This window comes from Stegostoma tigrinum, chromosome 1 (assembly GCF_030684315.1).
Source record: "Stegostoma tigrinum isolate sSteTig4 chromosome 1, sSteTig4.hap1, whole genome shotgun sequence".
In the NCBI taxonomy this organism is placed as follows: domain Eukaryota; kingdom Metazoa; phylum Chordata; class Chondrichthyes; order Orectolobiformes; family Stegostomatidae; genus Stegostoma; species Stegostoma tigrinum.
The window spans coordinates 156,873,291-156,889,626 of NC_081354.1; the positions used below are offsets into that span (position 1 = coordinate 156,873,291).

Here is a 16,336-nt window from a genome sequence, read left to right on the forward strand (position 1 = left end):
TGGCAGCATCTGTGGGCAGAAAGCAACGTTAACATTTTGTGTCTGGTGACCCTTCAATAGAACCATGTTCTTTTTTTATTATATTGAAGAACAAAGAGTGTTGCCACCAAAAACTGCATAAAGTCAGGGAGGGGCACTCGACCATTTCAAAACTGCCAACCCTACTCCTCCATTCGACAGAAAGCTTTGGGATTAGTAAAGAATTCTCATCTGTTGCAAGTTGGCTATTTTACTTATTTGTCCAAATGAATATTGCATCACGTCTAAACTGCTTCATCTTAACAAACTCAATGAACGTTCTGAAAATTGAACTCAAATGCTTGGCTACCTATCTTCAGAAACTGTGAACACAATGCCCCTATAATAATAGAATGTCCTAGTACAGAAAGTCATCAGGAACAGAAACTTTGATTTGGTTTAACTCTTCCCTTCCCAGAGGCATTCAGCCCAAATGTACGATGGAATATTGTACTACAGTAATGTGACACATTGCCTATTTGAGTAGGTTATTTTTCAATCCGTATGCCATGTATTAGTCTTGGTTCAGTGGAAATATATTCAGCCTTGCTCCAGAAATCCAGGTCCACTTAAGTTCAATTAGAAGTAGTATCCTGTGGACGCTAAAAATTTGAAATATAAACAGAAAGTGCCAGAGAAACTCAGCAGATCTGGCAGCACCTGCTGAGAGAGAAACAAGAGTTAATAAGTTGAATCCTTTTAAACAGGATTCAAAAGGTTAACTCTTGTTTCTCTCTCCACTGATGCTGCTAGACCTGCTGAGTTTCTCCAGCACTTTCTGTTTTTATTTCCATTTAGATTCAAGCCTACTTTATTGTAGTCAGGCAGGAGTGCAGCATTATAAATCATATAATCTTTCAGTACAGAAGAGGACCTTTGGTCCACCAAGTCTGCACCACCAAAAATACACTATTATCTACACCATTCACTTTCCTGCACTAGGCCCATAGCCTTGAATATTATGCTATTTCAAGTGCCTATCAAAGTACTTTTTAAAGGCTGTGAGCTTTCCTGTCTCAACCACCCTGTTAAGCAGTGCATTCTGACCCCTATCAATAACCCCGTGGGGTGATACGTTGGCTTAGTGGTTAGCAATGCTACCGCACAGTGCCAGGGATCCAGGTTTGATTCCACTCTTGGGCAATTACCTGTGTGGAGTTTGCACATTCTCCCCAAGTTTGGCTGGGTTTCCTCTAGGTGCTCTGGTTTCCTCCTATAGTCCAAAGATGTGCAGGTCAGGAGGATTGGCCATGCTAAATTGCCCGTAGTTTTCAGGGATGTGTAGCTTAGGTGGGTCATAGGGGAATGGGTCTGGGTGGGATTCTCTGAGGTTCAGTTTGGACTTGTTGGACCGAAGGGCCTGTTTCCACACTGTTATGATTCTGTGATCACCCTCTGTGTGAAATCATATTTCCTCCATAACCCTCAGTTTTCACTTGAAAATTATGCCCTCGTGTTATTCACCCTTTATTGAAAGAGAATAGCTGTATTGTGTTCACAAACAAAAAAAAACAAATTGCTGGAAAAGCTCAGCAGATGTGGCAGCATCTGTGGAGAGAAATCAGAGTTACGTCGAGTTGCTAAAGTTATGTCGAGTGACGCTTCCTTACAATCATATCCTATTCACCCTGTCCATGACCCTCATAATTATATAAACCTTTAGCAGGTCTCCCTTGAACCTTCTCTACTCCAAAGAAAATGATCCAAACTTATCCAGCCTTTCTTCACTGTTGAAATGTTCCATCCCAGACAACATTCTGGTGAAGACAACAAAGTTGGGGGCTGGATGAACACCGCAGGCCAAAAAGCATCTTAGGAGCACAAAAGCTGACGTTTCGGGCCTAGACCCTTCATCAAAAAATGAATGTAGACTGTAGTCCACTGGGGGTGATCCGGTTCCATAGGCAGGTGCTGAGGAAGGTGATGTGGCTGTGGTACTTGGTTTGCTTCAGGACACGGTCGAGCAGTTTCAAGGCCGAAGAGACGACAAGAGAGTTGCAGTGGGAGACCAATCCTCTGAGGTTGGTCCGGAGGGAGGAGGGTAACTTCTTCAGGTTAGGCACCCTTGATAAAGGATGACACAAAGGTTGGAGGTGCCCTTGATAGTATCGAGGGCTATTGCAGGCTTCGCGAGACATTGACAGTATGCAGAGCTGGGCTGAGAAATGGCAGATGGAGTTCAACCTGGATAAATGCGAAGAGATGTATTTTGGAAGGTCAAACTTAAATACTGAATATAAGATTAAAGGCAGGATTCTCGGCAACGTGGAGGAACAGCGGGATCTTGGTGTTCAAGTGCACAGCTCCCTCAAAGTTGCCACCCAGGTGGATAAGGTTGTTAAGAAAGCACATGGTGTTTTGGCTTTCATTCACAGGAGGATCGAGTTTAAGAGCCGCGAGGTTATGCTGCAGCTCTACAAAACCCTGGTGAGACCACACTTGGAATATTGCATCCGGTTCTGGTCGCCCTATTATAGGAAAGATGTGAAGGCTTTAGAGAGGGTGCAAAGGAGGTTTACCAGGATGCTGCCTGGGCTGGAGGGCTTGTCTTAGGAGGAGAGGCTGACTGAGCTCAGACTTTTCTCTCTGGAGGGAAGGAAGAAGAGAGGTGACCTGATCGAGGTTTACAAGGTAATGAGAGGCATGGATAGAGTCGATAGCCAGAGACATTTCCCCAGGGCAGAATTGACTGCCAAGAGGGGTCATAGTTTTAAGGTGTTAGGAGGAAGGTATAGAGGAGACGTCAGAGGGAGGTTCTTCACCCAGAGAGTCGTGAGCGCATGGAATAGTTTGCCAGTGGTAGTCGTGGAAGCAGAGTCATTAGTGACATTTAAGCAACTGCTGGACATGCACATGGACAGCAGTGAATTGAGGGGAATGTAGGTTAGGTTATTTTATTTTTGGATTAGGATTATTCACGGCACAACATTGTGGGCCAAAGGGCCTGTACTGTGCTGTACTTTTCTATGTTCTAAAGGGACTAGGCTCACAACATCAGCTTTTGTGCTCCTAAGATGCTGCTTGGCCTGCTGTGTTCACCCAGCCCCACACTTTGTTATCTTGGATTCTCCAGCATCTGCAGTTCCCATTATCTCTGATCACCATTCTGATGAATTTCCTCTGCACCCCTTCCACAACAATCACTTCCTTCCATTAGTGTGGTGGCCAGAACTGCACACAGTCCTCCAGGTTGGCCCAAGCAAAATTCTGTACAGCTCCAACATGACCTCTCTGCTCTTATAACCTGTGCCTCGACTGAGAAAGGCAAGCATCCCATGTGCTTTGTCACCCATCCCATTAATCTGTCCTGCCACCTTCAAGGTCCAGCTTCTTAATCTACTGACCATCTCCCTGAACTTTTGATGGATGATTTCATCACTCATTCCATCTATGTCATTGGTATCAATGTGTAACGTGTCTTCTGTCATGTTACCCTCTCCCTTCAGGATGCCATGTTACTGCTCAGGGATATATTTGGCACTGGCAGGAGGGAAGCAACACACTATCCTGGAGTCACATCTGCTGCCACAGAAACATTTGTTTATTCTCCTATCTAATGACTCTTTCATCACTGCCACTCCTGGTTCCTTCTTCCTACCTTCCTGTCCAATCAGGCTGCTTGAGATGTCAGAATCCGTGATTCACTTATTGAAGGTGCTGTCTTTCAAAAGAGATATTAATTTGTGGTCCTAACTGTCTTCTTAGTTGAATGTAAAAGATTACATTATTCTATCTGAAGAAGAGAAGGGGAGTTGTCCCGACTTTTTGATGTGGTGGCTCAGTGGTTAGCACTGCTGCCTCATAGCGCCAGGAACCTGGGTTCAATTCCACCCCCAGGTGACATAGAACATAAAACATAGAACATTACAGCACAGTACAGGCCCTTCGGCCCTCTATGTTGTGCCGACCTGTCATACCGATCTCAAGCCCATCTAATCTACACTATTCCATGTACGTCCATATGCTTGTCCAACTGTCTGTGTGGAGTTTGCACATTCTCCCTGTGTTTGCGTGGGGTTTCCTCCAGCTGTTCCAGTTTCCCCCCAACAGTCCAAAGACGTGCAGGCTAGCTGGATTCGCCACACTAAATTGCCTGTAGTGTTCAGGGATGTGTAGATTAAGTGTGTTATAGGGGGATGGGTCTGGGTGGGATGTCTGAAGGTCTGTGTGGACTTGGTGGGCCGAAGGGCCTGTTTCCACATTGTAGGGATTCTATGGTGGAAACAATTATTCATCAGTAATAGATTGTGAAGACATTCTTTTCAATGATATTAGTGAGAACTTGCTGTGTATAATTTTCTACTGTGTTTACTTGAAATAAATTTTCTGCTGCGGTTATACATAGCACAAACATGAATACAATTGAACAATAATTCATTAACAGTAATGTAGTTTGAAGATATTCCAAGGATGCAAAAGAGGTTAAATAAATCCAGGTTCATTCCTTTCTTCGTGATCTTTGAAAGTAATCAAGTATCGTTGTTGCTTAGCAAGATGGCAAAGTTTAATTTATTCTACACTCTGGTAAGGTACTATTGGGTGCAACTTGCTTACTGCAGTGATTCTTTGATCCATTAATAGGACAGGTGCAGTTGTACCATCATGAACTGTTGCAGGGTACCAACGGTCATGACAGAGAACAGGTGGCCTTGCTGGTGAGGTTTTGCACCCAGGAGTGCAGCTCTTGTCAGTGTGTGACATGACTCCCAGTGAAAATACAAACCAATCAATGTAATAAGAAAAGAAGATACACTGCTGCCAATTTTCAAGAGAGTATCAGGAGAGAAGGGCAGAATTCAAGCTATGGCAAATCTGTAAAAACAACAGACCATCCAATATAAAATGTGTGAAGATTAAACATGTTCAGGGTATAGAATGTTGGTGATGCCCCTTTTGGAGTAGTGTGTGCAGTTCTGGTTGCCCTGTTCTAGGAAGGATATGATCAAACTGGAGAGGATTCAGAAAAGATTAAGATCATAAGACATAGGAGTGGAAGTAATGCCATTCAGCCCATTGAGTCCACTCCGCCATTTAATCATGGCTAATGGGCATTTCAACTCCACATACCCGCACTCTCCCCATACCCCTTAATTCCTAGCGACATCAAGAATTTATCACTCTCTGCCTTGAAGACATTTAATGTCCTGGTCTCCACTGCGCTCCGTGACAATCAATTCCACAGGCCCACCACTCTCTGGCTGAAGAAATGTCTCCTCATTTCTGTTTTAAATTTACCGTCTCTAATTCTAAGGCTGTGCCCACGGGTCCTAATCTTCCCGCCTAATGGAAACAACTTCCCAGCATCCACCCTTTCTAAGCCACGCATTATCTTGTAAGTTTCTATTAGATCTCCCCTCAACCTTCTAAACTCTAATGAGTACAATCCCAGGATCCTTAGCCGTTCATCATATGTTAGGCCTACCATTCCAGGGATCATCCATGTGAATCTTCGCTGGACACACTCCAGTGCCAGTATGTCCTTCCTAAGGTGTGGGGCCCATAATCGGACACAGTATTCTAAATGGGGCCTAACTAGAGCTTTATAAAGTCTCAGAAGCACATTGCTGCTTTTATATTTCAACTCTCTTGAGATAAATGACAACATTACATTTACTTTCTTAATCACGGACTCAACCTGCAAGTTAACCTTTAGAGAATCCTGAACTAGCAGTCCCAGATCCCTTTGTACTTCGGCTTTATGAATTTTCTCACCGTTTAGAATAGTCCATGCCTGATTCTTTTTTCCAAAGTGTAAGACCTCGCATTTGCACACATTGAATTTCATCAGCAACTTCCTGGACCACTCTCCTAACCAGTCTAAATCTTTCTGCAGCCTCTCCACCTCCTCAGTACTACCTGCCTATCCACCTATCATCGTATCATCGGCAAACTTCGCCAGAATGCCCCCGGTCCCTTCATCCAGATCATTAATATATAAAGTGAACAGCTGCGGCCCCAACACTGAACCCTATGGGACACCACTTGTCACTGGTTGCCATTCCGAAAAAGAGCCTTTTATCCCAACTCTCTGCCTTCTGCCAGACAGCCAATCCTCAATCCAAGCCAGTAGCTCACCTCGAACACCATAGGCCCCCACCTTACTCAGCAGCCTCCCGTGAGGCGCCTTTTGGAAATCCATATAGATAGATACTGGGTTTCCCTGGTCTAACCTACTTGTTACCTCTTCAAAGAATTATAACAGGTTTGTCAGGCACGACCTCCCCTTACCAAATCCATGCTGACTTGTTTTAATCCGACCCTGCACTTGATTAACCAGGATATTGCTGGGAATGGAAGGTTTGCATTGTAAAAACAGGCTAGATAGGCTGGAACGTTTATCACTGCAGCATATGAGGTTGATGGTGACCTCACAGAGATTTATTAGATCATGAGGGGCATAGATAAGGATAATAGTAAAGGTCTTTCCTAAAGGTGGGGGAGTTCAAAACTAGGGGGCATATTATTAAGGAGAGAGGAGAAATATTTAAAAAGGACCTGAGGGGCATTCTTTTTTTACACAGAGAGTGGTTAATGTGTGGAAAGAACTGCCAGAGGAAGTGGTGAATACAGGTACAGTTACAATGTTTAAAAGACATTTGGATAAGCACATGAATAGAAAAGCCTTGGCTGAATTGGGCCAAATGTAGGCTGGTGGGGCTGGTATAGTTTGGGAACATAGTTGGCAGGGACTATTTGGGCTGAAGGGTCTGTTTCTGTGATGTATGACTCTAAGACTCTATGACTCTATCACTGTGTAGCAGTTGAATGATGATGATGTTATAATTCACGTGGAGTACTCTTATCAACACCATGAATCAACACAGCATGTGCCTGTATTAAAGTATTATTACAGTTTCCCCTCCTTCAACAGGAAAAGTGATTTTTTTTAAAAAAATTACTGAAAACAACATTTACCCCTTCAAGTTTTCAATCATCTTTTTCTGAGGTTACTGAACCTGTTCATCCATCATCTATTCATTACCTGACACATTTTAAGCAATTTTAGAACTATTTCCCTTAATTTCAAATTGTATGTGGAGACACCATCATTAACTCAAGAAACTGCTCCAACCCTGTAATGCTATGGCATTTCTGGGTCCCTGCAGTTTTGGCCATGTACAGAACCCTGACTTTTTCACTCCACTTCTGGTGGGCAGTGTCCTCAATTGCACAGGTCCTAAGCCCCAGGATTCCCTCTCCTCCTTACAGACTCTCTTTAAAACCTTCCTCTTTAACCAAGCTTATGATCACCAGTCCCAAAATCTCTTTACGTGATGCCGTGACAAATTTTATAAATCTCTTGGAAAGTGTTCTTCGAACGTAGAGCTAGATAAAGGTGCTTTTCAAATAGATGTTGACATATGCTGAGATAGAATTACACAGGTACAGGAAACCCCAAGTACTCATTTTTATGGATGAGCTTGGCAGCAATTATCCACCCTTGAAATTATGTAACCATTTATTACATTGCAGACAGATTCGGTATTATATTCTTCCAACATTCACATACTGTACTTTTCAGTAATAGTCACGGAATAGTAATGAGCAGTAAGGACACCAACTGTATTTTATTTTTCTGATCCTAAACCAAATGTAGCAGTTCAATTTCAACGATAAAAGTGAAGCTCAGATTATTAATTGAATTGTGATACCTTTAATGGCATCATGCTGAGTTGGTACAGCTGGTCGCTTAGTGAGATCAAATACTAACACAGACATAAAACCCTACGATGCCAAAATTGTAATAACAAATAAGCCATTCAAATAAAAGGGATGAAACTCTTAAGAAATTCTATGAAGGGAATCAATCCACTTTGAGATGTTACAATGTTGTGCATTATAGCTGAAGCATGCAAAGTGCACTGCACTGACGAGATTGTTATTCATCTACGGCTGAATAATGAAATGTCTAGTTTTCTGTTCCATACCATGCTGGTGCATGGAACATATTATATCACCAAAGGCTCCAAATGCTTGGTTAAGAAGCTAATATATAAATTTTCCCCTTTGAAGAAGCTCAGTGCAGTTGTGAGTCTAAAGCTTTACTAAATCAAGATAAACTGGAGTAAAAAAAATCGCAAGTGATAAAATGTTCAGAGGTGATATTACGGGATGGTGTGATGGTTTAACTCTTCCAATGCCAAATGCCTTACACAAAGACTCAGATGGGAAGCATCAATACCAGGCTGAAGCAGCAGAGAATGGCTACTGCCTTCAGAATAGTTAAAGAGGGTTGGTTTCTTCAGAACAGAAGTCGGGTAAGTTGTGATTTAAAAGAACAACTTTGCTCAGGCACAGAGCTTATAATCAAACTGTGGATTTATGGCTTTGCCTCATGAATATCAGCCTTAAGATCAGTCAAATAGACTACAGCAAACTGAAGAATAGGAATGGTACAAGAGAATGAAAAACTACATTCTAAAAGCATGCCCTTTAACATTATGTAGTTACATAAAATAAACATTTGCACACGACAAAACATTGCCAGAGACAGTCATTTATGCAAAAGACCAATACATTGGTTTTCCAGCAAATAGAAGGGCACAGACTGATGTTCACTAATCACAAAGTATAGATTGCAGACCACTTCAACAGGCACTTGCTCACTATGAGGAAGGAATAATCAGCAGGTGATTCACTGCTTACCAACCATCACTTGTGAAAGCGTCTAACTGAATGAATGCCTTCCTCATGCCCATTATGCCAACCTATGCACCGTAACACACCCCCTCAAGCCCACATCTTGACCATGCCAATCTAATCATACTGTCTACTGCCTTGGATTGTTTTTGTTCCGAGTGTCAATTTAATGCAATCTCGTGCCATCCAAGTGCACTACCACTCTTCCTCTACACCTAAAATGGAAACTCACCAGTACATCATGGGAAAATCTCAGGATAATTGTTGAGATGAAATAATATAAAGTTCTAAGTATGTATCATCAATTCCAATGAAAATGCCAGTAAATGAGTTTGTGTACATTTTACACAGATAAACACCTGTTCTTAACAACCCCAAAGAACATTTTCTTTTTCCCAAAGGCATTCTAGCACCATTTTCAAAGGGGTAGCTTACCTGTCCAAAGGGTACCTTAGCTATCTAAATAAATCCACAAAGTTCAGACTTGCTCTTACCAAGTCTAACCTGTGCACATCAAGTTTCACACAGCAAACTCAGCACAGAGTGGGGGCATCTGTCAACTTCTGGCCAATATCTTCTAAAAATGTGTGAAATACTACACAATCCCACACCTTTCCCTGTGCAAATGGTAAGTGCCGATATTAAGATACAGGCCTTACGATCTTCAGCCTCCTCCATTATTTTCGCAAGCAGGTCAAACAGTGCAAAATTTCACAATGATTTACTCTATGGAACTTTCATTTTTTTAAGCAAAAACAATAGCACAAACATTTGAACTCAACAAAGGAGGCAATAAAAGCATTTATAAATGAGATGTTGTCTGCTCCATTTTGTCAGTTGTTTTAAACATGCACTGATTTAGTACCTCTATCAAACTTACCAATGCCTTGGATAAAGGTTGCAGATTTTTAAAAACAGTATCCTTCAAAATATCACACTATTCACGATTTCTCTTGTCATTAGTGGAAACCACTCAACACCACTTCCTCATTTTAGTATCAGCTCACAATGGTCTCAAATATAAATCCCAAATATGGCTGTTGAAAATCTCAGTCTATTTTGGTCTTTCTTACTGATCAAATGGGCACGTCATTACAATTTGTAACTATCACAATTATGTCTTACTGAAGTTTCTGCGACGTAACTGCTACACAATGTAACTGGCTGTTGGTTCATGGATGTAAAAGCAATTATTGAAACATAGTTGAACAAGATGATTGTGTAAAACATTCAATATTTTTAATGGTGTTTTTTTTGTGTGGCATGCTAAGTGACTCCATTATTAGATAAATTATCAGATTAAACATACCCATCACAGTGAGTTCCGCTGAAGCACCGACTGTCTTATTCTCAGAGCTGGCAAAACATGTATAAAGCCCGGCATCTTGCTGAGTTACGCTTTTGATGAGCAAGTTGCTTCCAGCCAGTATTGAGTACTTTCTGGACCTGAAAAAAATTATAATTGTCTGCTGGTTGGTATTGAAGAGCAGATCTTCCGAGAGATATACAATTGTTTTCACAAAAAGAATGAACTTGACCTTCAGTATCAAAGAAGTGAATGTCTAAGTGTAATGTGCTGACTCTCTGAGGGTTGAAAACAAGGAGTCTATTGAATAACAAAGTTCAGATTTTGCATACTACACGCATGGCCAGATGTTCTGCTGACTCCATGATTCCTCCTTAAGAGGAAGAGATGTGTTTTTGGAATTGTGGGATTTGGCTTCAGTTCACCAGCAGTGGCAACATAAATTTGGGAGCAGAAATTCTTTCTTCTAACGCTTCTTATGATGATGATGGGATTTGATAAATTGGTTAGGTTTCTCTGGCATGTAGGGAATTTAGAAACTTGTGAAATAAATAAGTCTGACAAGATCTCTTTAGCATAAGGATCATCAACAAATGAAAGTGCAGTCAAACAAAACTTCAGAAAGGGAAGAGACAACACATAGAGAAAGAATCTAAGGGTTTTTTAGCGACATGCTGGAAAAGAAAGCATATGATTAGATCAGTTTATCAGTTGATGGTATTCCCCCATAAAATGCTATGTTCACCAGGCTGATTAGGACTTGGTGATGACTATTAGTCGCAGTGATCCCCAAATCCTGTGCATCAATAAATACAATTGTTTTATTTGAAAGACGAGGCTGAGAGGGGTTTTAATTGAAGGCTTTAAACTTATGAGGGGCTCAGATAGAATTGACACGAAGGACATATTTCATTTTGTTAAGAATTCACTGACTCGGGAACATAGGGTTAAAGCCATTGGAAAGGTCGCTGTGGCTCATCACATTAAATTGGTCTAGCCTTCAGCAATAATACATTGGGGCAGTCTTGAAAGCTCCTTCAGAGATCAAAGAACGGTCCTGGAGAGCTGACAGTAAGGTTGGTTGGCAGCTGAGTACTCTAAACAGTGTCAGGTCTGCATTAGGCTTTTTAATAGGTCAGCAGATAAGCAATGGAATGAATGACCTCCTTTCTGTGCAACAACTGTCTAGTATTATGATGAAAACAAAAGCGCTTTCTGTTATTGGAATTGCTGGACATTGAGTATGGTTTTTGATCATGGTCTTGCCGGCAATTTTCAAATTCAAATCTGTCAGTGATGCTATGCATTAAACTGGCACTATTAGCTCATGTGCTTATTTCAAGTTTCTTTGTTTGTTATTTTCACAGAGGTACTATGTCAGCTTATATTATGAGCCAAGTAAGTTTATTTTTAATTTATTTATTGAGCTAAAGCTAAATTTGCAGTCCAGTTAAATAGTTCACAGGAAACTGGCACAACATCTCTTATATCAAGTATTTGAATCTACAAAAGGCTCATCTACATCTGACCAATCTGGTTTTGTCCAATTAATTTATACTGAAAATGGCCAGCATGAAAAATACTTTTCAGGGCATTTCTTTGAAACCTTAGACCTAGACATATTTTTAATCAATTCAATCAAACATATTATTATACACTGCTGAAGCAGGGGTGACTTGAACCCAGTCCTGGGGTCACTACCATTGCGTCACAAAAGATCTAATTACACATTTATTAGTTAAAGATAAGTTAGCTATACGTTGTGTATGCACTCACATCAAATGAAATGGAAAGAGGCTGAGGGAACCGTTATCAACATGCAAACTAACACTTGCAACAACTGTTCTTAAGGTGCTGAATTATGAAGACAAAATAGCCAAATGGAGCATTTGTTGAGATGAATACTCAATTATCATGTTCTAATTTTCAAGTTCTCCAAGGATGCAGTCATAAATTTTCACTCTTTATTTTGAATTTGGTCCATTTTATGTTTTGTGATTATTGTCTTTGTAATTGGCTTATATCCTGCATGTGTCGCAGTATGTGCCTCAGAGTGCAACCGGTGGCAAGTAGTAACAAAGAAATATGCCTCACGTGTATGGTAATGATAGCTGCCAGAAACACTAAAAGGGTTTGAGAAATTGACTGTGAGAATCCAATGGGCTAATTAGAAATTTTCAACATGATAATATGTGTAATAGCACCTCTAACTCCAAACCGGGAAACAGCATGTGGCTGAGGGTGATAGTGTAATGAACAGTTAACTCAATATAGCAAGCTCTTTGAAAAGAAGCTGTCTTTTACTTTATTTAATGTGGACAGAACCACTAAAATGTAAAATACAACACAACCTCAATTTTGTATCAGTGATAATGGGAACTGCAGATGCTGGAGAATCCAAGGTAACAAAGTGTGGAGCTGGATGAACACAGCAGGCCAAGCAGCATCTCAGGAGCACAAAAGCTGATGTGCTCCTGAGATGCTGCTTAGCCTGCTGTGTTCATCCAGCTCCACACTTTGTTATCACAGCCTCAATTTTCTTTGTTTTGGACAGATCTCAGCAGTTTTCATTCACTGACGAGCTGGGGGCTCCAAGAGGCAAATAATGGACAAGATTACCTGGTCTGAAGAGGCTCATCCCCTTTCTTCCATGTGACTGTAGGAGTTGGGAATCCAGACACACAACATTCCATAACTGCGTTTCTTCCTTCCAGGACAGCTGTGTTCAAGGGTCGCTGAATGAACGTTAATTGTCTGGGTACACCAGCTTCTTTAAAGTTTAAAACAAAAGGAGAAATCAGCATGTAAATCAGTAATATGAATCAAAGATACAAGACTCTATCTATTTAACACAACCCAACATAACAGATTGGATTGCACGCGCCAACATAGTCCTAGCAATGCATCCCGTCAAGTGTACACCCTAGATGAGAGGTCAGAGAGGAGTCCAGCCAGCAGAAGAATGTCTTTGAATGGCTAACTAACTGTCAAATATTAAACTGAAAGCAGGACGTCTGTCCTCAGGGGCAGGACATCCTACCTCCAACAGCTGTTAGCCAACCAGATGCTGGTAGCACTCTATTACCAGCATTGTCACCAGCTGTAGTGCCCTGATACAACTGGATGATGAGGAAGCATTCAGCGCTGGATCACAACTTGAGAAAGGTTTGAGGGAACTGCTGAGGCTGGTAGGTAGGCTAGGGTTTGAGAGGTCATTATTGGAGGGATATACAACATGAGTAGGAGATTAAGTTGTACCTTGGTGGGTCCTCCAAGGCACCCAGGAGTGCCCAGGACAGGACTCCTGGCCCTCCAATAGCCCACAGCAGGAGAGACCACAGTGGTACAATTAGGCTCTCCAATGGACATTAATTTCTTGAGTGAAGACATTGAATTGCCCACTGGTGGATTGACTGTTGGTTGGCACACTGAACACTGTTAAAATGAGGGTATTATGTGGCCTGGTGATAGAAACATACATAGAAACTTAGAAGATAGGACCAGGAGGATGCTATTCGGCCCTTCGAGCCTGCTCTGTCATTCTTCACGATCATATTTGATTAGCCAGCTCAATAGCCTAATCCTGTCTTCTCCCCACAACCTTTATCCCACTCATGCCAAGTGCTGATCTAGCTACATCTTGAATACATTCAGTTTTGGCATCAACTACTTCCTGTGGCAATGAATTCCACAGGCTCACCACTCTTTGAGTGAAGAAATGTCTCCTCATCTCTATCTTAAGTGATCTATCCCGATTCCTCAGACTGTGACCCCTGGTTCTGGAAACGGTCACCATTAGGAACATCTTCTTTGCATCTACCCTGTCTCGTCCTGTTAGAATTTTATAAGTCTCTATGAAATCCCACTTCATTCATCTGAATTCCAACGAAAACAATCCCAACCCAGTTGTGTCCCAACACCTGAGCTAGAAGGTTCAGGTTCAAGTTCTACCTCCCTGAAGGTATCTCATTATAAATATAACCACTAGTACAATTGTGATGGGGGTGTAGGGTGGACAGAGGAAAACTCACATACTGGATTGTACGTGTGGGTCCCCTACTCCCAGGCCCAAGGTTAAATCCCACTGGCGGCAGAAAGTAAAATCCAGTCAAATGATTAAACTTCTATACATTCATTGTACTGGTGTTTGTCAAAAAACATGCATAGATTCTACTCAATCGCTTGTGAACACTACAAAAGGACACCTAAGTATTTATTGTATTATTAAAACATTTGCTTGGGGTCATGTTCAAAATAATAATAGTGAGCTCTCAAGAAAAGTCACAGTGCAATGCCGCAGGAATGCTGCATTATCAAAGAGACAGACATTAACCTGAGGTGAACTTGCTCGGCCCTTAGCAATCATCTGCTGCTGCACCTACTCTTTTGACCCAGCATCTGGCAAATAAGAATAAATGCCAATCAATCATAGACCAACCATACTTTTATCAAGCTGTTCCTCAGTTCTTGTAGAACTGTTTGTCTGAAATTTTCTGTTTTGTTGAGGAGGATGTCTTGTTTGAGTCCCGAGAGACACCCAGTTTCTGCTGCATTATGTTTCTGCCAGTCCAAATAGTCCCAGATCTCTAATTCTCCAAAGAACATTGATAAAATCAAACCCCAGTTAAGGAGTGAGTGTAACTATCAAGTTGATTTTTGAAATTTAAGTTTAAAGATAATCACAATCAACTTTCACAATCTTGAGCAAATCTTCCGTTTTCATTGTGTGTCTTGCTCTCTTGCTCAAAATACAGCAAGATGCTGCCATGGTCTCTTTAGAGGGAGTATGCCATATTTTTCTTCAGTTGGACGGTTTGGAGGATGGGACCTGGACTCCCTCTCAAATCAAGCTCATAGGCCAATTAGAGGAAGTCACACACCCGAGAATACTGTGTCTGCTGCCAAAAATACAGGCATTGTTGTGAGGACCCAGGTATCAGGCAAGTGCTTTGTGGTGGGCATTAGCTGGAGCTTCTGGGCCTGAAGGTTATGGGAAGAGGTGGGGTGAATCTGAATGGCCACTTACTGTACGTCTAGGAACAATCCCCACGACCGATGAGCAACCTGCACTGGTTTACCCAGTCAGATGGTAGTGATATTTATCCTGTTTAAAATTCAGATAATTGCATCCCAAACTGGAATGGGCCTTGAAGAGGTGATTAATTGATCACTTAAGGGCCTGAATTGGCAGCAAGCTGGAAGATCAGGTAGTTGATGCTCCCAGTCCTGCTGAGATTCATTAGAGATAATAGGCTTGGGGACCACTTTGCAGAACACCTCCGCTCGGTTCACAATAAACAACTGCACCTCCCAGTCACGAACCATTTCAACTCCCCCTCCCATTCCTTAGACGACATGTCCATCCTGGGCCTCCTGCAGTGCCACAACGATGTCACCCAAAGATTGCAGGAACAGCAACTGATATTCCGCTTGGGAACCCTGCAGCCCAATGGTATCAATGTGGATTTCACAAGGTTTAAAATCTCCGCTTCCCCCTACCGCATCCCAAAACCAGCCCAGCATGTCCCCGCCTCCCTAACCTGTTCTTCCTCTCAACTATCCCCTTCTCCCACCCCAAGCTGCACCCCATTTCCTACCTGCTAACCTCATCCCACCCCCTTGACCTGTCCATCCTCCTCGGACTGACCTATCCCCTCCCTAGCTCCCCACCTACACTCACCTCTACAGGCTCCATCCCTGCCTCTTTAACTTGTTAATCTCCTCTCCACCTATCTTCTCCTCTATCCATCTTTGATCTGCCTCCCCTTTTCTCCCCATTTATTTCCGAACCTTCTCCCCCCCTCTCCCTTTTCTGATGAAGGGTCTAAGCCCAAAACATTAGCTTTCCTGCTCCTAAGATGCTGCTTGGCCTGCTGTGTTCATCCAGCTCCACACTTTGTTATCTGAGACTCATTAGCACTTTCTGTTTTTATTTGACAATCTGATATCCAGAGTACTTTGCTTTTACATCTACATACTTTACTGCCTGTGAACTACATACTGACCTTGGCTTTTCTGTGCAGTACATAATGCTATCCTTCTCATGAACAGCTCAGGGTGCACCACAGAACTCTAAAGAGACTTTCTGTATTAGTAACTGCATCATTAATCACTGAGCAAAAGGCACATTTAATTGACAAAGTATACAAGGTGTGAACATGATGTGATATGCCCCACTTCAGCCCTACATACGGTGCTGTAATTATTTTAGTTCAAAATAGTGCTCATCTTGAATTGTAAAATAATTAGTATAAAAAGCAGGAGGTGAAGGAGAAGAATATTTCTATGAAACAAACTGTTCTGATCTGTACAGCAGTATCTGAAAGTAGTGTCAATCATAACTGTCAAGTCAACATATATATCTCTACAAAT

At 41.9% G+C, this 16,336-nt stretch overlaps 1 protein-coding gene across 1 annotated transcript in view; it reads right to left on the reverse strand.

The window, feature by feature from the left end:
* dcc (DCC netrin 1 receptor) overlaps positions 1–16,336 on the reverse strand; it is a 931,407-nt gene that overhangs the window by 596,664 nt on the left and 318,407 nt on the right. The window contains exons 4-5 of the mRNA XM_059643861.1: positions 12,584–12,734; positions 9,968–10,104 (exon numbers count right to left, since the gene is read on the reverse strand). Of these exons, the coding sequence (XP_059499844.1) occupies positions 9,968–10,104; positions 12,584–12,734 (288 nt within the window). The remainder of the gene's footprint in view (positions 1–9,967; positions 10,105–12,583; positions 12,735–16,336) is intronic.